At 44.7% G+C, this 27467-nt stretch overlaps 1 protein-coding gene across 3 annotated transcripts in view; it reads left to right on the plus strand.

The window, feature by feature from the left end:
* rnf24 (ring finger protein 24) overlaps nt 1-27467 on the plus strand; it is a 159651-nt gene that overhangs the window by 39347 nt on the left and 92837 nt on the right. The window contains exon 1 of one of the 3 annotated variants that reach the window (XM_067982000.1): nt 17032-17104. The exons of the other annotated variants lie outside the window; for them this stretch is intronic. Coding sequence (XP_067838101.1) covers nt 17079-17104 — 26 coding nt within the window. The 5' untranslated portion in view covers nt 17032-17078. Of the gene's footprint in view, nt 1-17031; nt 17105-27467 lie in introns of those variants that run through there. 3 annotated transcript variants of the gene reach the window in all.

Here is a 27467-nt window from a genome sequence, read left to right on the forward strand (position 1 = left end):
GTTACCTTAAAACTGTGTCCTCTGGTTACCGGCCCTTCTGCCACTGGAAACAGTTTCTCCTTATTTACTCCATCAATACCCTTCATGATTTTGAACACCTCTCCCCTTAACCTTCTCTGTTCTAAGGAGAACAACCCCAGCTTCCCGAGTCCCCCCACATAACTGAAGTCCCTCATCCCTGGCACCATAGAGGAGTGCCATAATGGAGGGACAATTTTACAACACCAAGTTATAGTCCAGCAATTTTATTTTAAATTCACAAACTTTCGGAGGCTTCCTCCTTCCTCAGGTGAACGATGTGGAAATGAAATCTTCGAAATGAAATCGCATTTATAATTCACAGAACAATGCTTGGTGATTACAGACAGTTTTTTCAACTGCCCGTTGCCAAGGCAATCAGTGTGCAGACAGACAGGTGTTACCTGCAAGGTCTCAGAATATACAAATCACCAAAAAAAAACAACAAACAAAAAAAAAACAGAGATAGATTTTTTGTTTGTTGTTTTTTTTTGGTGATTTGCATATTCTGAGACCTTGCAGGTAACACCTGTCTGTCTGCACACTTGTAAATAATTTTACAACACCAAGTTATAGTCCAGCAATTTTATTTTAAATTCACAAGCTTTCGGAGGCTTCCTCCTTCCTCAGGTGAACGAAATGAAATCCTCCGAAAGCTTGTGAATTTAAAATAAAATTGCTGGACTATAACTTGGTGTTGTAAAACTATTTACAATTGTCAACCCCAGTCCATCACCGGCATCTCCACATCATGTCTGCACACTGATTGCCTTGGCAACGGGCAGTTGAAAAAACTGTCTGTAATCACCAAGCATTGTTCTGTGAATTATAAATGCGATTTCATTTTGAGGATTTCATTTCCACATCGTTCACCTGAGGAAGGAGGAAGCCTCCGAAAGTTTGTGAATTTAAAATAAAATTGCTGGACTATAACTTGGTGTTGTAAAATTGTTTACAATTGTCAACCCCAGTCCATCACCGGCATCTCCACATAATGGAGGGAGGGGGGGAACAAAAATTCTCCAAGCCTTTGGTTGGCTTAAAGAACTATACACATCCATCAGCAGCCTTTCCCAAGGCTGAACGGGCAGGGTGTTATAAAGTAACAGGCAAAAAAGAGAAAGGAAACCAAGTGACAGAGTAACACTTAAATCATTGCTTGCTGAAGTCGAGGTGGTACTGTATGAGATAGTTGCTGGAAGGGTAGACACCCCACTGGTCCACTAGTCTAGTGGAGAGACGAGAGAAGCTGGGATTGTTCTCCTTAGAGCAGAGAAGGTTAAGGGAGGATTTAATAGAAGTGTTCAAAATCATATGGGGTTTTGATAGAGTAGGTAAGGAGAAACTGTTTCCACTGGCAGGAGGGTCAGTAACCAGTGGACACCGATTTAAAATAATTGGCAGAAGAACCGGGGCGGGGGGAGATGAGGATACATTTTTTTTTACGCAGCGAGTTGTTCTGATCTGGAAAGCACTGCCTGAAAGGACGGTGGAAGCAGATTGAATAATAACTTTCAAAAACGAATTGGATGTATAGTTGAAAAGGAAAAATTTGCAGGGCTATGTGGAAAGAGCAGGGGAATGGGACTAATTGGAGAGCTCTATCAAAGAGCCAGGACAGGCATGATGGGCTGAATGGCCTCCTTCCATGCTGTATGATTCAGTGATTCCACAGCAACATCCGCATAGGTCAGGATAGAGGCGATGGGCTGCAGCTGACCATTACTGTCACTGAATGGGCCAGCTCGATGCTGCAGGTGTCCTTACATCTAGCTGTCGGTTGACTCTGATCCTGTGAAGGTAGCTGCCCATAGTCATTGCCCAGTAGGTACCGTGGCCTGCAGATATGGCTGGTGGCACCTTCACACGTGTGGCCCATCAGGCTGTTCTGGCTGTTGTATCACCATGGCACGCCTTCTGCCATGTAGTGCTGCTGAATCCATGACCTATTAGCCCCGATTTTAACTTGGAGCGAGAGATGAGGCTTGCTCCCATTCTCCAGCATGAGGTCCGGGCCATTTTAACACCCGGGGCTAATTAATATTCTCCAGGCCCAGCTCCCACCCGAACCCAGCGGCAACGGCAGCCACTTACAAAACATAGAAACATAGAAAATAGGAGCAGGCGTAGGCCATTCGGCCCTTCGAGCCTGCTCCGCCATTCAATATGATCATGGCTGATCCTCTATCTCAATACCATATTCCTGCTCTCTCCCCATACCCTTGATGCCTTTTGTGTCTAGAAATCTATCTAGCTCCTTCTTAAATATATTCAGTGACTTGGCCTCCACAGCCTTCTGTGGTAGAGAATTCCACAGGTTCACCACCCTCTGAGTGAAGAAATTTCTCCTCATCTCAGTCCTAAATGTCCTACCCCGTATCCTGAGACTGTGACCCCTCGTTCTGGACCCCCCAGCCAGGAGAAACATCCTCCCTGCATCCAGTCTGTCTAGCTCGGTCAGAATTTTATATGTTTCAATGAGATCCCCTCTCATTCTTCTAAACTCGAGTGAATACAGGCCGAGTTGACCCAATCTCTCCTCATACGACAGTCCTGTCATCCCAGGGATCAGTCTGGTGAACCTTCGCTGCACTCCCTCTATGGCAAGTATATCCTTTCTTAGGTAAGGAGACCAAAACTGCACACAATACTCCAGGTGTGGTCTCACCAAGGCCCTGTATAACTGCAGTAAGACATCCTTGCTCCTATACTCAAATCTTCTTGCAATGAAGGCCAACATACCATTTGCCTTCCTAACTGCTTGCTGTACCTGCATGTCTGCTTCAAGGAACGAATTACAACACATAGTCCAAATAGATTTTTGTTTGGTAAGGATTACGGAACCAAGGCGGGTGGATGGAATTAAGATACAGATCAGCCATCATCTAATTGAATGGCGGAACAGGCTCGAGGGGCTGAATGGCTAAACTGAGTTCCAATGCAACACGGCACAAAGGCTGAAGAGAACCCAAGAGACTCGAGAGAAAATGAAGAAGTGGCTGCAATGCAACTCACTTACAATCCTGTGCCCTTTTTATGACCTTTCTTATACACACCATTATCTAGTTAACCCTGAATGCCCATTTCAGATCTGATCTCCTGTAAACCAGAACAGTAGGAAATGGACCCGCCGCCAAATTAAAATTTAAACAAAGTGCCCGCCTGTTTGAGCTGGGCACCGCTCCTGCTGCTGATTCCCATTGCCTGGAATCTGTGCAACACTGTCCACGATTTTCTGACTCTTTAATGGTTGGAAAATCACATAGAGCATGAACTTTAAATTCCAAAATGCACTTTTCCCGACTTGAAAGCAACATTCCCTAGTGGGAGCAGGAAGTTGGAGAATTAGCCTTCATGAGTTAAAGACAAATAATTACATTGAGTTACACTGAAACTGCAGCACAGAAACAGGCCATTCGGCCCAACTGGTCTATGCCAGCGTTTATGCACCACACAAGCCTCCTCCCTCCGTACTTCATCTCACCCTATCAGCATATCCTTCTATTCCTTTCTCCCTCATGTGTTTATCTAGCTTCCCCTTAAATGCATCTATGCTAGTCGCCTCAACTATTCATTGCGGCAGCACGTTCCAAATTCTTACCACTCTTTGGGTAAAGAGGTTTCTTCTGAATTCCCTATTGGATTTATTAGCGACTATTTTATATTTATGACCTCTACTTTTGAACTCTCCCAATAATAGTTGAAAACTAGGCAGGAAAGGCAACCAGCAGCCATTGACAAAATTCTGTGCAAGGCTATCAAATGTTCTAAAGATAATCTATCCAACAGGTGGTCCTTATTAAAGTCATAGGCTCCTTGAGAGGGGGGAGCGAGCTACGCAGGGATCTGGGCTTTGTTTGATCTCTCCTGTGATCTGAACTGGGAAGGGAGGCCCCAGCTTAAGGAGATGCAATAAATAACCCAGCAATGGCTTGTCATTGAACGCAGCACAAGGGTTTCATTTGCAGCCGTAAGAAGCTTGCAGGAATCAGAGTTCTGTCCTTTCCTTGAACTTTAAAAAGGAAATGCGGTATTAAATCTAACTTGGGTTCTGTGTCCTTTTTTTTCTTTTGAGGAAGCCTCATAGTGATTATCCTTAAAGGGACAGCACCTTCATGAAAAAGTATCTGTCAAAACCTATATATAAACGCACAGTGTTTATAAAACACTGGTTAGGCCTCAGCTGGAGTATTGTGTCCAATTCTGGGTACCACACTTTAGGAAGGATGTCAAGGTCTTAGAGAGGGTGCAGAAAAGATTTATTAGAATGCTGCCAGGGATGAGGGACTTCAGTTATGAGATTGGAGAAGCTGGGGTTGTTCTCCTTAGAACAGAGAAGGTTAAGGGGAGAGTTGATAAAGGTTTTCAAAATCATGAAGGGCTTTGATAGAGTAAATAAGGAGAAACCGTTTCCAGTGGCAGAAGGGTCAGTAACCAGAGGACACAGATTTAAGGTGATCGGCAAAGGAGCCAGCGAGTTTTTGTGATCTGGAATGCCCTGCCTGAAAGGATGGTGGAAGCAGATTCAATCGTAACTTTCAAAAGGGAATTCGATAAATACTTGAAGAGAAAAAATTTACAGGGCCATGGGGCAAGAGCAGGGGAATGGGACTAATTGGACAGCCAAATGGCCTCCTCCTGTGCTGTACCTACTACGATACTATGATAGAATCATAGAATAGAAGTTTACAACATGGAAACAGGCCCTTCGGCCCAACATGTCCGTGTCGCCCAGTTTATACCACTAAGCTGGTCCCAATTGCCTGCACTTAGCCCATATCCCTCTATACTCATCTTACCCATGTAACTGTCCAAATGCTTTTTAAAAGACAAAATTGTACCCGCCTCTACTACTGCCTCTGGCAGCTCGTTCCAGACACTCACCACCCTTTGAGTGAAAAAATTGCCCCTCTGGACCCTTTTGTATCTCTCCCCTCTCACCTTAAATCTATGTCCCCTCGTTATAGACTCCCCTACCTTTGGGAAAAGATTTTGACTATCTACCTTATCTATGCCCCTCATTATTTTATAGACTTCTATAAGATCACCCCTAAACCTCTTACTCTCCAGGGAAAAAAGTCTCAGTCTATCCAACCTCTCCCTATAAGTCAAACCATCAAGTCCCGGTAGCATCCTAGTAAATCTTTTCTGCACTCTTTCTAGTTTAATAATATCCTTTCTATAATAGGGTGACCAGAACTGTACACAGTATTCCAAGTGTGGCCTAACTAATGTCTTGTACAACTTCAACAAGACATCCCAACTCCTGTATTCAATGTTCTGACCAATGAAACCAAGCATGCTGAATGCCTTCTTCACCACCCTATCCACCTGTGACTCCACTTTCAAGGAGCTATGAATCTGTACTCCTAGATCTCTTTGTTCTATAACTCTCCCCAACGCCCTACCATTAACGGAGTAGGTCCTGGCCCGATTCGATCTACCAAAATGCATCACCTCACATTTATCTAAATTAAACTCCATCTGCCATTCATCGGCCCACTGGCCCAATTTATCAAGATCCCGTTGCAATCCTAGATAACCTTCTTCACTGTCCACAATGCCACCAATCTTGGTGTCATCTGCACACTTACTAACCATGCCTCCTAAATTCTCATCCAAATCATTAATATAAATAACAAATAACAGCAGACCCAGCACCGATCCCTGAGGCACACCGCTGGTCACAGGCCTCCAGTTTGAAAAACAACCCTCTACAACCACCCTTTGTCTTCTGTCGTCAAGCCAATTTTGTATCCAATTGGCTACCTCACCTTGGATCCCGTGAGATTTAACCTTATGTAACAACCTACCATGCGGTACCTTGTCAAAGGCTTTGCTAAAGTCCATGTAGACCACGTCTACTGCACAGCCCTCATCTATCTTCTTGGTTACCCCTTCAAAAAACTCAATCAAATTCGTGAGACATGATTTTCCTCTCACAAAACCATGCTGACTGTTCCTAATCAGTCCCTGCCTCTCCAAATGCCTGTAGATCCTGTCTCTCAGAATACCCTCTAACAACTTACCCACTACAGATGTGATGATATGATGATATCATGACTTAAATCAGATCAAAATGAAATAGCGCCGTGTGGCATTGTGACAAAGATGCCTCATAACCCCACTGGTGCCTGTAGATAGACAAAACAAACAAAAAAATTCCAAACATTAATTGTTAAGTTAAAGTCCGGCTGAAAATAAAGCTGCCTGGAAAGTGGCCCTAGATGTTCAAGCTGCAAGGTTAGCAGTTAAAGGAGCTGAGGCATCAGTTACCATAGAGGAACATGCAGCAAACTCCATTAATTGCACCTACAGGGTTGGGTGGAAGGGTGGAGGGATCCTAGAATTGGACAACCATTTAAAATCCCTTGTGGTTTGATGCAGTTGTCCCTGGATTGTTTTGTTTTTTCCGTGCCTTTTGCAGTAAGATTTTATCGTGGTATCTAACTGATGCCACCAATATTTAGATGCTACAGAAATGCACACAAAAGGACAACTTGTAAAGAGTATTTTCTGTCCTCCCCTCTCTTCACCCCACATTGGCGGCCGTGCCTTCAGCTGCCTAGGCGTCACACTCTGGAATTCCCTCCCTAAACCTCTTCTCCACCTCTTCCTCATTTAAGACCCTCCTTAAAACCCACCTCTTTAAGCAAACTTGTGATCACCCTTCCAAATCTCTCCTGAACGCTATATAAATGCAAGTTGTTGTGGTAGTGTTGATGGTTTCAAACACTGTTTACTAATTAATGTAAAGGAGTCCGTCAGCTGAACTGTGAGTTCACGTCCCCGTCTTTAAAAATTAAATTGCTTTGTAAGGTTCATTACCTGTAAATTACATTGGAGTGGTACTGCCATTAAGGCCACTTCAGCTGAATTATCTCATTCATATTGGCTGTCACATTTTGTAAATATTTCCCTGCAGCTCAGTGAAGCATACGTACTGTCTGGCAGACATTTTGAAGGAGATAATTAGAGCAAAGCCGAGCTAACTGCAGTGTCCACAAACTACATGTGGCAGTCCTTCAAAAGTAACTTTTGTGATGAAAGAAAGAATTAGTATTTATATAGCCCCACAGGATATCCCAAAATACTTCACAGCCAATTAATTACTTTTGAAGTGCAGTCACTGTTGTTATGTAGGCAAATGCGGCAACCAAATTGCACACAGTGATGTCTCACAATCACAAACAAGGTAAATAATCTGTTTTGTTGATGTTGGTTGAGGGATAAATGTTGGTTAGGACAATTCCCCTGCTCGTCTTCAAATAGTGCCATGGGATCTTTTACATCTACCCATACAGATAGAAGGGGTTTTGGTTTAACGTCTCATCCGAAAGATGGCACTTCTGACAGTGTGCTGTTCCCTTGGTAATGCACTGAAGCTTCAGTCTAGGTGATGTACGCAAGTCCTTGGAGTGGGGATTGAACCGACAGTGCTGTGACTCAAAGGCAAGAATGCTATCACTGAGCCAAGCTAACACATAAGAGGAAGCTAGCGAACTGCTTTGTCACCAACGAGCGCTGTTTAAGTTTTCAAAGTGCCACCAGCACTATCCTCTTTAAAGGAGCCCATAACCAGACTGTGCTGTAGGAACATAAAGGAAAAGCTTGGAATAAATGTTTTCATGCAAAGAGTTATTAGAACACATTACCACAAGTAGCCATTGATGCCAAGTCAGTCATGACATTTAATAAAGAATTAGATAAATCCTTGATGAAAAGTATTAAAGAAGACGGAGATAGAGCAGGGAAATAGGATTAGAGTAGATGCCTGCGGTGTGAAGCTAGCTCGGGCACATACACAATGGGCCGAATGGCCTCCTTTTGTGCTATATGATTCTATGGTTCTGTATATGTGTTCCTCAGTTTCACTGGATGGAAGGGGTTTTCAGTGTAAAATGAACCTGACCTCTCTCGGTTAGTTGGTAAAGAGCAGCGGGGGGGGGGGTTTAGCAGAGTGTCGTTTGGTGACGTTTGCACTATTGATGAATGCCTTTCTGGGTTTTGCTGTGCTTACTTTCAAAATCAAAAGGGCTCCAAAACAATGGCTGAAATCCTCTCTCTTTAGGCCATTATGTGAAGGTCACCCGCAGTGCAGCGACTGTACACAGGGTTTAGCCTGAGGGAGGGCTGCTCGAAGCTCTAACAGGAAGCTGAACTGGGAGTGATATAGGGATTGTACAGTAGTGCTTTGAAGATTAAACTTCTCAAACTGGTTACACTTTACCTGTGGTTCCCAAACGTATATATATTTTCCTCTTAAGCGTGACAAGGAACAAACAAGTGGAGGCGATTAACCTGGTGAGCAAAAGTGCGAACGGACTTTTCTTCCATCACTCCCGCCAGTCTCAGCTTCTCTCGCTGCCTGAAATGCCAGTGCTGATAAAAGTGTTTATTAAGAACTTATTAACAACTGCGGCGGTCTTAGGAAAAATGCCTGTGTTTTTGTTTGGGAGGGGATTTAGTGGTGTATTGAAAAAAAAAAATCTTCTGAACCCTCCTCCAAAATTGGAGTCAGTGATATGAAGGAAAAACAAGATTTTAGGTGTATCAGCACACTATTGCAAGAAGTGAATTGTACAGGAACATCGGAATTGCTAGATGGAAAAAGACCGAGGTCCATCTAGTTTGCCTTCTACCATCCTGGTAGTCACATGATACATTGACAATAGGGTTGTTGCCTGATCGTAGCAATCAATCTCCATCAATTAGATCGCAAAGGATTTTTCAGCCCCACAGAACGGCTGCAGTGGCTATATCGTATTACAGCAGGAGCTGGAAGTGCACAGGGGGCCTAGGAGACGCACCGCTCCCAGAACAAATCACTCCAAGGAACAGGTCGACCCTAGCTGAAAGATGATGGAGGGCCAGTGCACGATGAGGCTGAGGCTCAGCAGAGATCCCGTGATTTCACTTGGATGTCGGCGTTTTCAGGACAGTGTCCAGCTGTCTGTGGAGGAAATCCAGCATCACTTCATAGTCTGTTCTGTCCCCTACTCTCAGTGCTCCCTTCTCCCCCCGCCCACACCCGCCCTCAGCACCACTCCTGGCTCCTGTGTCCTGCAGCTGTCCCAAGGCGTTGGATGCTGTTGGGTGGAATTCTCCTGAGATCAAGGAATGAATCCCTGCCCACCACATGCAGCAGCATTCAATCCCTTGGAGCAGCCACCGCAGGAGGCAGGAGCTGGGAAATGTGCTGGTGTCCATGGCAACCCGTCCATAGTACATTCTACTGCCATGGGTTATCGGTGGAAGTGAGTGCCTGCTTATATTGCCTATATGTTCTAACATTTTACGGGCAGTTGCAGGCCCTATAATGCTGAGACACTTGAAGCCTGCCAGACCTCTGAACCTGCTTACGACCCCTTTAAACCCCGCCTTCTCAGCCTCTTTGTCACCAGGGGCCTGCAGTTTCATGCAGTATGTCCTCAACCACATCACTGTCTTAAATGATGTTCAACCACAGCCCCAAGAACAGGCTAACTGGTCATTCATTTATTTGCAGTCTGTGGAACCTTGCTGTATGTAAATTGGCTGCTGCGTTTGGCTACATAACAGTGCCTACTCTTCAGAAGTATCAGCCCAGGATTTGGTACAACGGCGACGAACGCCATAAGTTAGATTGTTGCACTCCCTGATCCTCCAGTGGCCAATTCACGCCACAGTTTGCTGGAAAGATAATTAGAATACACGGCAGCAAGCATAGTCGGGGATCGAGAGCAATGCAGGCCGATATCTGATACACATCCCGGGTACCGGGGCCCGACACAGAATGTAACAAGAAGGTTATTTCTCAGAAAGAAAGAAAGACTTGCATTTATATCGTGCCTTTTACGACCTCAGGACATCCCAGAGTGCATCACAATCAATGAAGTACTTTTGAAGTGTAGTCACTGTTGTAATATAAGAAACGCAGCAGCCAATTTGTACACAGCAAGATCCCACAAACAGCAACGTGATAATGACCAGATCATCTGTTTTTTAGTGTTGTTGGTTGAGGGATAAATATTGGCCAGGACACTAGGGAGAACGCCCTTGCTCTTCTTCGAAATAGTGCCATGGAATCTTTTATTCCACCTGAAAGAGCAGACGGGGGACGCGTTTAGGGGCAATGGCTCTGATCAGATAACGTGGGGAATGGGTCGCAGTATGTATGGACAGAATGTCCAGGCCGGCTTTAATTTGATTGATGAGTTTGTACTGAAACAGTATAAAGATATAAATCGGCATTATGGAGGGACCTGGATACGTAGGGTTGTCTCCCGAAGTGCCTGTGATCCCGAGCCATATTTCATTAGCAGTTGCAAACCATTTTTAACGCACGAGCTCAACAAATATTAATATAAAAATAATATCAGTCGGGGGAAAATCAGTGCACGCCTGGCTGTCTAAACACTTATTTTATTACTTAATTGAGGTTCACGATTTTAATGAAGTTCCTAAAACAAGTCAGTAAAAATGTTCCCCTGAGGCAATCTGCTGAGTGACTGAACGCTTCACTGTTTCTGAGCCCTCCGGGGCTTCACAATGGCCATAATACAGCAAACTCCATCTCAGCATTGATTTTAATGGTGGGGAGGGGCGGGAGGTGCACAGAGCTATACTAATTAACTGTTCAACTTTTTTGCTGGTCTCCAATTATTATTAAAATTAAAGCATGGCGTACATGATGGCATAAGTCACTTGCGCCATAATTTCCTGGAATTTCTGCATCGGTAATAATGGCGTACACCGCAGATGCACCATTTCTGTGGCGTACGTTTTCAGCAAATTCAGGCCCAATCTGCTGGTTGTAGAGTGCTTTGGGACACCCTGAAAAGCACTGCATGAACACAGGTTCTTTCTAAATGTTTGCTAAGCTTTGGGGAATCTGTCAAGCTCATTTTGGTGCTGCCGACCTGTGTGTAAGATTTGAGTGTCGGGGCCTGCAGCTCAGTAAGGCCCTCAAGCAACATAAAACCTGCTAGAGTCAAGCTGGAGGAAAAAGAAAGGGGGAAAAGAGAGAAAGAGACAGAGGCGTGAGGGAGGTTAGAGCCTAGAGGTGAGAGAGTGATTGTCTACAGTAGGAACAGGAGTAGGCCATTCAGCCCCTCAAACCTCCTCCGTCATTCAATTAGATCATTGCTGATCTGTGCATAAACTCCATTTACCCGCCTTAGCTCCATAACCCTTGATGCCCTTAACGAACAAAATCTATCGATCTCAGTCTGGAAAATGTCAATTGTCCCAGCATCAATAGCCTTGTGGGGGTGAGAGTCCCAGATTTCCATTACCCTTTGTGTAAAAAAAAAATGCTTCCTGGTTTCAAACCTAAAAAGCCTGGCTCTAATTTTAAAATGATGCCCCCTTGTTCTGGATTCCCCCCACCAGAGGGAATAATTTTTTTTTTACCCTGTCCAATCCCTTAATCATTTTATACATCTCGATCAGATCACCACTCAGCCTTCTAAACTCAAGCCAAATTTATATAACCTGTCTTCATACCGTATCTCTTTAAGCTCTGGTATCATTCCGATGGATCTGCACTGTACCCCCTCCAAGGCCATTATATCTTTCCTGAAGTTAAGTGCCCAGACAATCTTTTTCTTGTATCCTGTCTAGAAGTGCGAGAGAGGTTTTAGAAGGGCCTCCCACATTTTCTGAATGACCTGCATAAGATCTTGGGAGGTCCCCTCGGTCTGGACAGATTGAGAGTGAAGGTGAGAGTTTGCATCGCGATACCCTAACCACCATGTTTTGAAGCAAAGGAGCCTTTGTTCTCTGCCACACACCAATCGCCCATCTCAAACACATTTTTCTCTGGAAATCGCTTCCTTTTTTTTCCTGTCTTCCCAGGAACTTTATTGTTCGTTTATAAACCGTCCTCTTCTGAGCCCTTCCATCTGTGTGGAGTGTGTGGGCCGGGGGGTGGAGAGGACGGGAGGGGGGGGTGGGGGGGTGGAAGCTGTCGACTTGTTGGAGCTGCAGCTGGACATGCCCTGAGTCACCCGGCTGGGCATTCTGCCACGTACAAGCAAGAAATAATAATCTTTTTAGTTCTGTTCAGCTCCGAACTGAAAGGCCCCTGGCAAAGATCAGAGGAGAGTACGGGACAGAGTGCGGAAGGAAAGGAAGGGAGCGGTGGGGCAGTCTGTGCGAGATCGGCAGAAAGTTTAAAAACAATTCAAGAAAAATAGAATACGTTTTCATGCAGCTGGAGTATTGTGGCCAATTCTGGGCACCACACTTCAGGAAGGATGTCAAGGCCTTGGAGAGGGTGCAGAGGAGATTTACCTGAATGGTACTGGCGATGGGGGTCTTCAGTTACGTGGAGTGACTGGAGAAGCTGGGATTGTTCTCCTTACGGCATAGAAGGTTAAGGGGAGATTTGATAGAGGTGTTCAAAGTTATATGGGGTTTTGATAGAGTAAATAAGGAGAAACTGTTTCCACTGGCAGGAGGGTCGGTAACCAGGGGACACAGATTTAAGATAATTGGCAAAAAAGTCAATGGGGAGATGAGGAGAATTTTTTTTTTACGCAGTGAGTTGTTCTGATCTGGAATGCACTGCCTGAAAGGATGGTGGAAGCAGATTCAATAATAACTTTCAAAAGGGAATTGGATAAATACTTAAAAATGAAAAAAATTGTTGGGCCACGGGGAATGAACGGGGGGAAGTGGGACTAATTAGACCGCTCTTTCAAAGATCAGGCACGATGGGCCGAATGGCCGCCTTCCGTGCTGTGTGATTCTATGAATCTGTGAAATGTAGAAACAGACCGATTACTGAGGAGAGGGCGGTTGGCAGAATAAATCAATCGCTTGTGTCACAGGTAGTCGAGAGTTAACGGCACCTGTCACACTTCATTTTGAAACCACTGTGGTGTGACGTCAATGTGCATGACCGGCAAAGAACCTTGCAGCGCACCAGGCCAGTCCGCTCTGTGTAATGTAGATATAGTAGGAGCCTCCCCCAAAGGGGGCAGTCGGTAAATACACAGCAAGAGTGAAACAGGAAGGTCCAGTGGGGGTGAAATTGGGACTTGGCTCGGGGGGGGTGGTGGGGGGGTGTGGAATGGCTTTTGCTGCCCGTCATACAACACACCTGATATTCAGTTCCATTGAATAAATATCGTGCGGGGCCTAAAACGGGCGACCAATGTGACACCGCCCCCACCCCCACCCAATTTCAACCCCCAGTGCTGAGTTAGTGGATTGCAGCCAGAATCAGTGCCCCTGGACTAGAGGGGGAGGTGGGAGGGGATAATTAGACAGCTCCTGACCCCAATTCTGGAAAATGCATGGGTCTGGATGTCAGGATGAGGGCAAGATCTGATTCAGCTGTGATGCCCTCTGGAGTCAAATAGCTTGACAACACATTTTAAGTGCACGATGAGAATGTCTACTTGGGAACCAGAGGGCCCTCAGCAGCTCTGGACCCGTACCCCAGCTAGAGTCAGTGCAAAGCAGAGGAACAAAGGAAGGAAAAACAATGCGCAGTAATTAATCCTGGATTAAAAACCATGCAGAGTGATTAATCCTGGATTAAAAACAATGCTCAGTGATTAATCCTGGATCAAAAACAGTGCAGAGTGATTAATCCTGGATTAAAACAATGCGCAGTGATTAATGAGGTCAGGCTGTGGGCGGGAGTCAGGCGAGCGAGACAGGAGGCCACAGGCAGGGACCCATGGGAACGGTCCACGGCAAGGGAAATGAATCATAGAAAGAATCATAGAAAGGTTACAGCACGGACGGAGGCCATTCGGCCCATCGAGTCCGTGCCGGCTCTATGCAAGAGCAAAACAGCTAGTCCCACTCCACCGCTCTATCCCGATAGCCCTGCAAATTTTTTCCTTTCAAGCACTTATCCATTTTCCTTTTGAAAGCCACAATTGAATCTGCCTCCACCATTCCCATTGGCAGTGCATTCCAGATCCTAACCATTCACCTTTGGCTCTTTTGTCAATCACCTTAAATCTATTTCCTCTGGTTCTTGACCCTTCCGCCAATGGGAACAGTTTCTCTCTATCTATCCTGTCTAGACCCTTCATGATTTTAAACACCTCTATCAAATCTCCTCTCAATCTTCTCTGTTTCAAGGAGAACAACCCCAGCTTCTCCAGTCTGTCCACGTAACTGAAGTCCCTCATCCCTGGAATCATTCTAGTAAATGTTTTCTGCACCCTTTCTAAGGCCTTCGCATCCTTCCTAAAGTGCGGTGCCCAGAACTGGACACAACACTCCAGTTGTGGTCGAACCAGTGTTTTATAAAGGTTTACCATGACTTTCTTGCTTTTGTAGTCTATGCCTCTATAAAGCCCAGGATCCCGTAAGCTTTCTTAAACGCTTTCTCAACCTGCCCTGCCACCTTCAACGATTTGTGCACAAATACCCCCAGATCTCTGTGTGGGAGGAGGGGGTCCAATGCTGGAAGCCCAAGGTAGGGGAGGCCCAAGTATTCCTTGTGGGCCCCATGGAGCACTCCTGCTCTTCCTGGGCCACAAGGAAGCCATTAACAACTATAAAATAACTAACTTTTTTTAGCCTTCTTCTGGGCTTGCTGATCCACGGCACAGGGTTTTTCTGGCAAGGCCGGCACCAAGTGCAGATCTCACTGCTGACGATTAAAATGTGGACCGGGGCCCGGAATGACGCCATTGGACCCCGACTTTTGAATCTCAATGACCTCACACGGTGCCCGAAACGCGCCTATTAAAATGGCGCAGAGCACGTGTGCAGCGTGACTCCGGTGAGCGCCACGCTGCCGATGTTTTAAACCCCACCCCAACCCCCCTCGCTGCCCCATTTTAGTCGAGTGCAGGAGGTTAAAATCGGGGCTAAAGTATTAGAAGTATACAGCCAGTCCATCAATATCTGAAAAAAGAAAGACAGGCTATTGTTTCTGGTAAATTCCCTTAGTTGGAGCCAAAAATCCAGTTTTTAATATACATATTAAATAGAAGTCCATTTTTTTCATCTACCTCTGTGCCTTTTAATAATAATAACAACTTGAATTTATATAGCGTCTTTAATAAAGTAAAATGTCCCAAGGCACTTCACAGAAGCGTTATCAAATAACATTTGACAACGAGCCACATGAGATTTTAGGGCAGGTAAGTGGTAGGTTTTAAGGAGCATCTTAAAGGAGGATAGAGAGGCAGAGAGGTTTAAGGAGGGAATTCCAGAGCTTAGGGCCTAGGCAGCTGAAGGCACGGCCGCCAATAGCGGAGCGATGAAAATCAGGGATGCGCAAGAGGCCAGAATTGGAGGAGCGCAGAGATCTCAGAGGGTTGTAGGGCTGGAGGAGGTTACAGAGATAGGGAGGGACGAGGCCACGGAGGGATTTGAAAACAAAGGATGAGAATTTTAAAATCGAGCGTTGCCGGACCAGGAGCCAATATAGTCATTAGGTGATAAAATTATTTAGTTTGCTTTTCTGATTATGAAAATTCATGGGAAATCTAGCAGAATTCAAACCAGTCCTACCCTGCCCCCTTGAATTTAGCAAAACTTGGCAACTCTAAGCAGGCACAAAATCAGTAACTTGTTACAGGGAGCTTCGATGAGATAGTTAGAGCACTGTGATATTGTCAGCCGTGGCTGCTGAACTGCCTTGTAACTCACATAGCCATTGGCGTATGCTGCACATGCTCGAAGTGAAACAGAGTTAACCTTTCCTCAATAAAAAATAATCTTTAAATTCCTGTCAGAAGATTTTAATTAAATGTGGGGAAGGAAAGAACACAGCAGCCCAATGACCGATGTGAAAGGGACAGTAAGCCCTGTTTTTAACTTGTTTCTGGACTAGCCCCAGGCCACGTGAGGCCTGTGTCACGCAACTAAAGACCTAGTGAACTGTGGGAACTGTCTGAGCTTAGACCACCCACAAAATATCTCCACATACATTCCACTTAAACACTGCCCTGGACCTCTGCCATTGTGTATTTCAATGGCACTTTTTTTTTTAAAAAAGACCTGGAGTGACATTTTTTTGACAGGAACTACAGTAAGCTTGGTTCCTGAGGTTGCTTAGCAACTAACAAGAACTAACAGCATGAGAAGCAAAGACCTTTCTTCAAGGGATTGAATAAACTCAACATTTTCCAGGCCTGATTTGAACAGGAGCTAAATAATAATTCTCAATTTTTTTTAAAAGGGAGTGATACTTTTCATTTCTTATTTAACAATGGCTTTCTGCCCACCATTTTTGTGCGACTATTCTATTGGATTGTTATATTTCTGTGTCCTAACTGCTGCGACACGCTGCTGTTCGACCAGGATGAGCCTTCGAGCCCCTTGAAGCTTTTTCAAAAAAGCTTTGTGTTTATGACGTGGGCGCTGCCTGAAGTGGCATTGGGGTTGGGCAGTGATAAGTAAAAATAGGTAGGGGTATAGGGTTAGCTGAAGTAGGGGGGGAGGAGGCTCATGTGGAGCATAAACAGACCAGTTGGGCCGAATGGCCTGATTCTGTCCTGTAAATCCCATATAATTCTATGTGCTTCAAGGTAGTTAAATGGTGAAGGGGTGTAGTAAAATCCTAACCTATGAAAGCAAAGCTCAAGTGGCTTATAAACTAGGTTTGTTAATTTTTTAAACGTTTAACTGACCATGACAACTTTTGCCTCTGGCACTGTCTGATTGCAATCCGAAAGTGCAGTGTTTTAATTTCCTTCAAAGCAGAATATTCCTGAGATTGACACCTTTTAAGGAGGCAACGGGCAGCCATTGACGAAATAAAGCCATCATTTACACGACAGGTGAGTAATAACTGAAAGGTTTTACCAGGTGCTGGATTATTCCGTTAAACTTTTTTCCCTTTCATCGCAATGGTCTTGGTCATTGGATTGGGGGAGAGGAGCTCCTGTTTTTTTCCACTTATTGCTTCAGTCTTTCAACGACAAATGAATAATTGTGTTGCAACGATCAGCTTCAATTGCACAATGCCTCGTAATTCACTTCTACAAAGCTGTCACTTTTAATCATTCAGATTTTATTGGTGACTTGGGCTTGTAAATCTCTTTTTCTTCAGATGTTTGTTCATGGTCATCATTTCTGCGTAGGAATCCTTCTGTGCCATGTGGAAACCGTGCAATGTGGGAAAGTAAGTTGTGAGGAGGACACAGTCTGCAAAGGGATATTGACAGGTTAAGTGAGTGGGCAGGAGGGTGGCAGATGGAGTATAATGTGGGGAAATGTGAGGTTATTCACTTTGGTAGGAAGAATAGAAAAACAGAATATTTTTTAAATAATGAAAAACTATTAAGTGTTGGTGTTCAGAGGGATTTGGGTGTCCTTGTACACGAAACACAGAAAGTTAACATGCAGGTACTGCAAGCAATTAGGAAGGCAGGTTCATAGCTCCTTGAAAGTGGAGTCACAGGTGGATAGGGTGGTGAAGAAGGCATTCAGCATGCTTGGTTTCATTGGTCAGAACATTGGTGAGCGGCGGCAAAGAGCGAGACCAGAGCGGGGATATAAACAGCGCGGAGAGAGCGAGAGTCCAGTCAGTGAGCGGCGGGAAAGAGCGAGACCAGAGCGGGGATATAAACAGCGCGGAGAGAGCGAGAGTTCAGTCGGTGAGCGGCGGGAGAGAGCGAGACCAGAGCGGGGATAAAAACAGCGCGGAGAGAGCGAGAGTTCAGTCGGTGAGCGGCGGTAAAGAGCGAGACCAGAGCGGGGATATAAACAGCGCGGAGAGAGCGAGAGTTCAGTCGGTGAGCGGCGGTAAAGAGCGAGACCAGAGCGGGGATATAAACAGCGCGGAGAGAGCGAGAGTTCAGTCGGTGAGCGGCGGTAAAGAGCGAGACCAGAGCGGGGATAAAAACAGCGCGGAGAGAGCGGGAGTTCAGTCGGTGGGCGGCGGTAAAGAGCGAGACCAGAGCGGGGATAAAAACAGCGCGGAGAGAGCGAGAGTTCAGTCGGTGAGCGGCGGTAAAGAGCGAGACCAGAGCTTACTCTGAGAGCGAGACTCTGAGACCAGCGGCAGTTCGGGGTGACGTCACCAGTCAGAAAGTGACGCGGCACAGGGGAGGCAGCTGATTGGTGAGTAGGTTCAGGTGAGTATTTCTACCATTTTACTGTAAGTAAAGTAATAAGAAAGGGAAGATCTGCAGGTTTTATAGCAGATAGTGTTTTTTTTTAGTGAACCTAGGTCCCTAGTATAGTTAACATTTTCAAATTTCAACGTAATTTAAAAGGGGTAACTAAGCTAAGGCAAGTCATGGCAGCAGACCTTGCACCCGTGATATGCTCCTCCTGCAAGATGTGGGAAGTCATGGACACTACCAGTGTCCCTGCCGACCATGTGTGCGGGAAGTGTGTCCACCTGCAGCTACTGACCGATCGTATCTCGGAGCTGGAGCTGCGGGTGGACTCACTGTGGAGCATCCGCGATGCAGAGAAACTCGTGGATAGCACGTTTAGCGAGTTGGTCACACCGCAGGTAAAGGGTATACAGGCAGGAAGTGAATGGGTGACCACCAGGAAGAGTAAGAGGTGCAGGCAGGTAGTGCAGGGGTCCCCTGTGGCCATCCCCCTCTCAAACAGATATGCCACTTTGGATGCTGTTGGGGGGAATGACTTATCAGGGGAAGGCAGCAGCAGCCAACTTCCTGGCACCACGGGTAGCTCTGCTGCACAGGCTGGGAGGAAAAAGAGTGAAAGAGCTATAGTGATAGGGGACTCAATTGTAAGGGGAATAGACAGGCGTTTCTGCGGCCGCAACCGAGACTCCAGGATGGTGTGTTGCCTCCCTGGTGCAAGGATCAAGGACGTCTCGGAGCGGCTACAGAACATTTTGGAGGGGGAGGGCGAACAGCCAGCTGTCGTGGTGCACATAGGCACCAACGATATAGGTAAAAAAGGGGATGAGGTCCTAAAAGCAGAATATAGGGAGTTAGGAGGTAAATTAAAAAATAGGACCTCAAAGGTAGTAATCTCAGGATTGCTGCCAGTGCCACGTGCTAGTCAGAGTAGAAATCGGAGGATATTTCAAATGAATACGTGGCTAGAGGAATGGTGCAAGGGGGAGGGATTCAAATTCCTGGGACACTGGAAACGGTTCTGGGGGAGGTGGGACCAGTACAAACCGGACGGTCTGCACCTGGGCAGGGCCGGGACCGCTGTCCTAGGAGGAGTGTTTGCTAGTGCTGTTGGGGAGGGTTTAAACTAAAGTGGCAGGGGGTTGGGAACCTGAGCAGGGAGAGAGAGGAAAGCGTAACAGGAAGGGACAGAAGGTATGGAGTAATAGGTAAAGTGTTAAAAAAGGAAAAAGCAGGAACTAAGCGTCACAAAACAGATTTGAAAGTTCTTTATCTGAATGCACGTAGCATTCGTAACAAAATGGACGAGTTAACGGCACAAATAACTACGTATGGGTATGATCTTGTGGCCATTACAGAAACATGGCTGCAGGGTGACAACGACTGGGAATTAAATATGCCAGGGTATTTAACAATCAGGAAGGACAGGCAGGAAGGAAGGGGAGGTGGGGTGGCTATGTTAATAAAGGAAGGAATCACTGTAATACAGATAAATGATATTGGGACAAAGCATCAAGATAATGAAACAGTTTGGGTGGAGATAAGGAATAATAAGGGGAAAAAAACATTAGTGGGCGTAGTATATAGGCCTCCTAATAGTTGCAACTCTGCTGGAAGAAGTATTAATCAGGAAATAGTCGGGGCATGTAATAAGGGAACAGCCATAATTATGGGGGATTTTAATTATCATATTAACTGGACAAATCAAATTGGGCAGAGCAGCCTTGAGGACGAGTTCATTGAGTGCATCAGGGATGGATTTCTTGAGCAGTATGTAACTGATCCTACAAGGGGGCAGGCAACCTTGGACCTGGTCCTGTGTAATGAGTCAGGATTAATTAATAATGTCCTAGTTAAGGATCCCCTTGGAACGAGCGACCACAACATGGTTGAATTCCATATCCAATTAGAGGGTGAGAAGGTTGATTCTCAAACAAGCGTACTGAGCTTGAATAAAGGAGACTATGATGGTATGAGAGCGGAATTGATTAAAGTGGACTGGGAAAATAGATTAAAGGGTAAGACGGTACATGAGCAGTGGTGTTCATTTAGGGAGTTATTTTACAACTTTCAAAATAAATATATTCCACTGAGGAAAAAAAGGGTGTAAAAGAAATGACAGCCATCCGTGGCTAAGGAAAGAAATCAAGGATAGTATCCGACTAAAAACAAGGACATATAAGGTAGCCAAACTTAGTGGGAGGATAGAAGATTGGGAATTCTTCAAAAGACAGCAAAAAGTAACTAAAGGATTGATTAAGAAAGGGAAGTTAGATTATGAAAAGAAATTATCAAAAAATATAAAAACAGATAGCAAGAGTTTCTATAGTTATATAAAAAGAAAAAGGGTGGCTAAGGCAAACGTAGGTCCCTTAGAGGATGAGACCGGGAAATTAATGGTGGGAAACATGGAGGTGGCAAAAATGCTGAACAAATATTTTGTTTCAGTCTTTACAGTAGAGGACACTAAGAATATCCCAACACTGGACAAACAGGGGACTCTATGGGGGGAGGAGCTAAATACGATTAAAATCACTCAGGAGATGGTACTCAGTAAAATAATGGGACTCAAAGCGGATAAATCCCCTGGACCTGATGGCTTCCATCCCAGGGTCTTGAGGGAAGTGGCAGTAGGGATTGTGGATGCTTTGGTGATAGTTTTCCAAAATTCCCTGGACTCAGGAGAGGTCCCGGCAGATTGGAAAACTGCTAATGTAACACCGTTATTTAAAAAGGGTAGTAGGCAGAAGGCTGGAAATTATAGGCCAGTTAGCTTAACATCTGTGGTGGGTAAAATTTTGGAGTCTATTATTAAGGAGACAGTAACGGAACATTTAGATAAGCATAATTTAATAGGACAAAGTCAGCATGGCTTTATGAAGGGGAAGTCATGTCTGACAAATTTGCTTGAGTTCTTTGAGGATATAACGTACAGGGTGGATAAAGGGGAACCAGTGGACATAGTGTATTTAGACTTCCAGAAGGCATTCGACAAGGTGCCACATAAAAGATTATTACTTAAGATAAAAAATCACGGGATTGGGGGTAATATTCTGGCATGGGTGGAGGATTGGTTATCTAACAGGAAGCAGAGAGTTGGGATAAATGGTTCATTTTCGGACTGGCAACCAGTAACCAGTGGTGTTCCACAGGGGTCGGTGCTGGGTCCCCAACTCTTTACAATCTATATTAACGATTTGGAGGAGGGGACCGAGTGCAACATATCAAAATTTGCAGATGATACAAAGATGGGAGGGAAAGTAGAGAGTGAGGAGGACATAAAAAACCTGCAAGGGGATATAGACAGGCTGGGTGAGTGGGCGGAGATTTGGCAGATGCAATACAATATTGGAAAATGTGAGGTTATGCACTTTGGCAGGAAAAATCAGAGAGCAAGTTATTTTCTTAATGGCGAGAGACTGGAAAGTACTGCAGTACAAAGGGATCTGGGGGTCCCAGTGCAAGAAAATCAAAAAGTTGGTATGCAGGTGCAGCAGGTGATCAAGAAAGCCAACGGAATGTTGGCTTTTATTGCTAGGGGGATAGAATATAAAAACAGGGAGGTATTGCTGCAGTTATATAGGGTATTGGTGAGACCGCACCTGGAATACTGCATACAGTTTTGGTCTCCATACTTTAGAAAAGACATACTTGCTCTCGAGGCAGTACAAAGAAGGTTCACTCGGTTAATCCCGGGGATGAGGGGGTGGACATATGAGGAGAGGTTGAGTAGATTGGGACTCTACTCATTGGAGTTCAGAAGAATGAGAGGCGATCTTATTGAAACATATAAGATTGTGAAGGGGCTTGATCGGGTGGATGCAGTAAGGATGTTCCCAAAGATGGGTGAAACTAGAACTAGGGGGCATAATCTTAGAATAAGGGGCTGCTCTTTCAAAACTGAGATGAGGAGAAACTTCTTCACTCAGAGGGTGGTAGGTCTGTGGAATTTGCTGCCCCAGGAAGCTGTGGAAGCTACATCATTAGATAAATTTAAAACAGAAATAGACAGTTTTCTAGAAGTAAAGGGAATTAGGGGTTATGGGGAGCGGGCAGGAAATTGGACATGAAGCTGAGTTCGGATCGGTCAATGCCCTGTGGGTGGCGCAGAGGGCCCAGGGGCTGTGTGGCCGGGTCCTGCTCCTACTTCTTGTGTTCTTTAGATTTGTGGTTGGGATCAGATCAGCCATGATCTTATTGAATGGCGGAGCAGGCTCGAGGGGCCGATTGGCCTTCTCCTGCTCCAATTTCTTATGTTCTTATGTAATACAGGAGTTGGGATGTCTTGTTGAAGTTGTACAAGACATTAGTAAGGCCACACTTGGAATACTGTGTACAGTTCTGGTCACCCTACTATAGAAAGGATATTATCAAACTAGAAAGAGTGCAGAAAAGATTTACTAGGATGCTACCGGGACTTGATGGTTTGACTTATCGGGAGAGGTTAGATAGACTGGGACTTTTTTCCCTGGAGAGTAGGAGGTTAAGGGGTGATCTTATAGAAGTCTATAAAATAATGAGGGGCATAGATAAGGTAGATAGTCAAAATCTTTTCCCAAAGGTAGGGGAGTCTATAACGAGGGGACATAGATTTAAGGTGAGAGGGGAGAGATACAAAAGGGTCCAGAGGGGCAATTTTTTCACTCAAAGGGTGGTGAGTGTCTGGAACGAGCTGCCAGAGGCAGTAGTAGAGGCGGGTACAATTTTGTCTTTTAAAAAGCATTTGGACAGTTACATGGGTAAGATGGGTATAGAGGGATATGGGCCAAGTGCAGGCAATTGGGACTAGCTTAGTGGTATAAACTGGGTGACATGGACATGTTGGGCCGAAGGGCCTGTTTCCATGTTGTAAACTTCTATGATTCTATGATTCTAAATGGTATTTTTTTTATTCGTTCATGGGATGTGGGCGTCGCTGGCGAGGCCAGCATTTATTGCCCATCCCTAATTGCCCTAATTGCCTTTATTGCAAAGGGGTTGGAGTATAAGAGTAAGGAATTCTTGCTGCAATTGTACACTGCTTTGGTGAGACCTCACCTGGAGTACTGTGTACAGTTTTGGTCTCCTTACCTAAGGAAAGATATACTTGCCTTAGAGGCAGTGCAACAAAGGTTCACTAGATTGATTCCTGGGATCAGAGGGTTGTCCTATGAGCAGAGGTTGAGTAGAATGGGCCTATGCTGCCTGGAGTTTAGAAGAATGAGAGGTGATCTCATTGAAACATATAAGATTTTGAAAGGGCTTGACAGGGTAGATGCTGAGAGGCTGTTTCCCCTGGTTGGAGAGTCTAGAACGAGGAGGCATAGTCTCAAGATAAGGGGCCAGCCATTTAGGACTGAGATGAGGAGAAATTTCTTCACTCAGAGGGTTGTGAATCTTTGGAATTCTCTACCCCAGAGGGCTGTGGATGTTCAGTCATTGAGTATATTCAAGGCTGAGATCGATAGATTTTTGGACTCTAGGGGAATCAAAGGATATGTGGATCGGTGGGAAAGTGGATTTGAGGTCGAAGATCAGCCATGATGTTATTGAATGGCGGAGCAGTCTCGAGGGGCCCTATGGCCTACTCCTGCTCCTATTTCTTATTTCTTCTTATGTAACAAGTGTCTATTTATTGATCTGGTGACTTAAGAACTATGAGTTCTAGTCTCCATATTACAAAAAGGATATAGAGGCACTGGAGAAGGAACATAAAAGATTTACATGGATGATGTTAGAACTGAGAAGTTATAACTATCAGGAAAGACTGAACAGGCTGGGGCTCTTTTCTCTAGAAAAGAGAAGGCTGAGGGGTGACTTAATAGAGGTCTTTAAAATTATGAAGGGGTTTGATAGGGTAGATATAGTGAAGATGTTTCCACTTGGGGAAACTAGGGGTCATAAATTTAAGATAGTCACTAATAAATCCATAAGGAATTCAGGAGAAACTTATTTACCCAGAGAGTGGCTAGAATGTGGAACTCGCAAGGAGTAGTTGAGGCAAATAGCATAGATGCCTTTAAAGGGAAGCTAGATGAAGTAGTGTGGAGCATAAACACTGGCATAAACCAGTTGGGCCATTTCTATGTAATTCTCTTTCTGAGGTTGTTTTCTCTGGAGAAGAACAGGCTTAGGGGGTAGATTATCTGAGATCCTTCATGGAATAGATAAATTGAACCCTAATAATGTGTTCAAGATTGCCATAAAATCTAGATGCAGGCTCCTGCTTCGACAAGAGATAAGGTGCACAGTTTAGATTTAACTACTTTATGCAGAGTGGTGAACATTTGTGGAATAATTGTCCAGAGGGACAGTTAATGTGGAGACATGTAAGGGAGAATCAGATAGATGTTGAGGGAGTGAGCGATTGAGAGGTATCAGTGTTTGAGACTGGCAGATGAACTTTTCCGATTCTGTACTTTCCTATGCTTCTTTTTAAGAGTTTGGGTTGTTTTATTATCGTCTGATTATGGGGTGAGGTGCAGATGATTCTCTGTTAGGTCAGCACAGGGCTGGGGTTAAAATTGCACGTGCTTTGTGAGTTATGGACGTTAATATTATTCCTCTGAGTCTTATTTTAACATAGCCATTAACCAGTTTAAAGATAACTCATTCGCTGCTAATATTGCGCAAAGCTGTTTCAACCCTTTAATCTGTCTGAAAGAAAGAAGAAAGAAAGACTTGCATTTATAAGAAAGTAAGAAATAGGAGCAGGAGTAGGCCGGATGGCCCCTCGAGCCTTCTCCGCCATTTAATCAGATCATGGCTGATCTTCGACCTCAACTCCACTTTCCTGCCCGATCCCCATATCCCTTGATTCACCTAGAATCCAGAAATCTGCCTATCTCAGCCTTGAATATACTCAACGACTCAGCATCCACAGCCCTCTGGGGTAGAGAATTCCAAAGATTCACAACCCTCCAGGTGACGAAATTCCTCCTCATCTCAGTCTTAAATGGCCGACCCCTTATCCTGCGACTATGCCCTCTAGTTCTAGACTCTCCAGCCAGGGGAAACAACCTCTCAGCATCTACCCTGTCAAGTCCCCTCAGAATCTTATATGTTTCAATGAGATCACCTCTCATTCTTCTAAACTCCAGAGAGTAAAAGTCCATTCTACTCAATCTCGCTTCATAGGACAACCCTCTCATCCCAGGAATTAATCTAGTGAACCTTCGTTACACTGCTTCTAAGACAAGTATATCCTTCCTTAGATAAAGAGACCAAAACTGTACACAGTACTCCAGGTGAGGTCTCACCAAAGCCCTGTACAATTGTAGTAAGACTTCCTTACTCTTGTACTCCAACCCCCTTGCAATAAAGGCCAACATGCCATTTGCCTTCCTAATTGCTTGCTGTATCTGCATGCTAAATTTTGTGTTTCTTGTACGAGGACACCCAAGTCTCTCTGGACACCAACATTTAACACTTTCTCACCATTTTAAAAATATTCTGTTTTTCTATTCTTCCTATTAAAGTGAATAACCTTACATTTCCCCACATTATACTCCATCTGCCACCTTCTTGCCCACTCACTTAATCTGTCTATATCCCTCTGCAGACTCTTTGTGTCCCCCTCACAGCTTACTTTCCCACCTAGCTTTGTATCGTCAGCAAACTCCGATACATTACACTTAGTCTCTTCTTCCAAGTCATTAATATAGATTGTAAATAGCTGAGGCCCAAGCACTGATCCTTGCGGTACCCCACTAGTTACAGCCTGCCAACCTGAGAATGACCCATTTATCCCTACTCTCTGTTTTCTGTCCGTTAACCAATCCTCTATCCATGCTAATATATTATCCCCAACTCCATGAGCCCTTATCTTGCATAACAACCTTTCATGTGGCACCTTATCGAATGCCTTTTGAAAATCCAAATATACGACATCCACTGGTTCCTCTTTATCTACCCTGCTCGTTACATCCTCAAAAAACTCTAATAAATTTGTCAAACATGATTTCCCTTTCATAAAACCATGTTAACTCTGCTTAATCATATTATGATGTTCTAAGTGCCCTGTTACCACTTCCTTAATAAAGGATTCCAGCATTTTCCCGACGACTGGTGTCAGGCTAACTGACCTGTAGTTCCCTGTTTTCTCTCTCCCTCCTTTCTTGAATAGCGGGGTTACATTTTCTACCTTCCAATCCACTGAGACTGTTATAGAATCTAGGGAATTTTGGAACATCATAACCAATGCATCCACTATCTCTGCAGCCACCTCTTTTAGAACCCTTGGATGTAGGCCATCAGGTCCAGGGGATTTGTCGGCTTTTAGTCCCGTTTGTTTCTCAAGTACTTTTTCTCTACTAATATTAATTACTTCAAGTTCCTCACTCTCATTAGCCCCTTGGTTCCCCACGGTTTCTGGTATGATTTTTGTGTCTTCTACTGTGAAGACAGATATAAAATATTTGTTTAACGCATCTGCCATTTCCTGATTCCCCATTATAATTTCTGCTGTCTCAGCCTCTAGGGGACCAACATTTACTTCTGCTACTCTCTTCCTTTTTACATACTTGTAGAAGCTCTTACAATCCATTTTTATATTTCTTGCTAGTTTACTTTCATATTCTATTTTCTCCCTTTTTTTTTCAATTTTTTGGTCGTCCTTTTCCAGTTTCTAAAACTTTCCCAATCCTCAGGCTTACTACTCTCCTTGGCAACATTATAGGTCTCTTCTTTTAACCTAATACTCTCCTTAACTTCTTTAGTTAGTCACGCCTTTCATGACCAAGGATGTCTCAAAACGCTTCACAGTCAATGAAGTACTTTTTTTTTGAAGTGTAGTCACTGTTGTAATGTAGGAAACGAAATAGCCAATCTGCTCACAGCAAGGTCCCACAAACAGCAATAATGATAATGTCCAGATCATCAGTTTTAGTGATGCTGGTTGAGGGATAAATATTGGCCAGGACACCGGGAAGAACTCCCCTGTAGCAGTGGATCTCTTGTATCCACGTGAGAGGTCAGACAGGGCCTAGATTTAACATCTCAAGACGGCACCTCCGACAGTGCAGCGGTCCCTCTGTACTGCACTGGAGTGCCAGCCTAGATAATGTATTCAGGTCTCTAGAGTGGGGCTTGAACCCACATCCTTCAGAGGCAAGAGTGTTACCACCAAGCCATGGTTCAATTCCACAGTGGGCAGTGCTTCACCGATTGAGCCCTTAGGAGATGTGTTGGATGAGCGTGGTACTAAAGATCTTGAAAGGTTGAAGATGCAGGTTCCATCTTCCATCAGTGATTACTGTGGTGCTGAGATTATTGTACCCAGAGCCTATTTACGAGACCTGATGAAGTACTGTATGAACTTTTCATGCCAGCTGGGACACCCACTAATCAGATGACAACCCATGAGCTTTTGGCGAATTAAAAGGACGCAGGATACATGGTAACCTTTAACAGACTGGGTGGCAGATGAATCCATTTCCCCCATGT

This window comes from Heptranchias perlo, chromosome 1, assembly GCF_035084215.1.
Source record: "Heptranchias perlo isolate sHepPer1 chromosome 1, sHepPer1.hap1, whole genome shotgun sequence".
NCBI lineage: Eukaryota > Metazoa > Chordata > Chondrichthyes > Hexanchiformes > Hexanchidae > Heptranchias > Heptranchias perlo.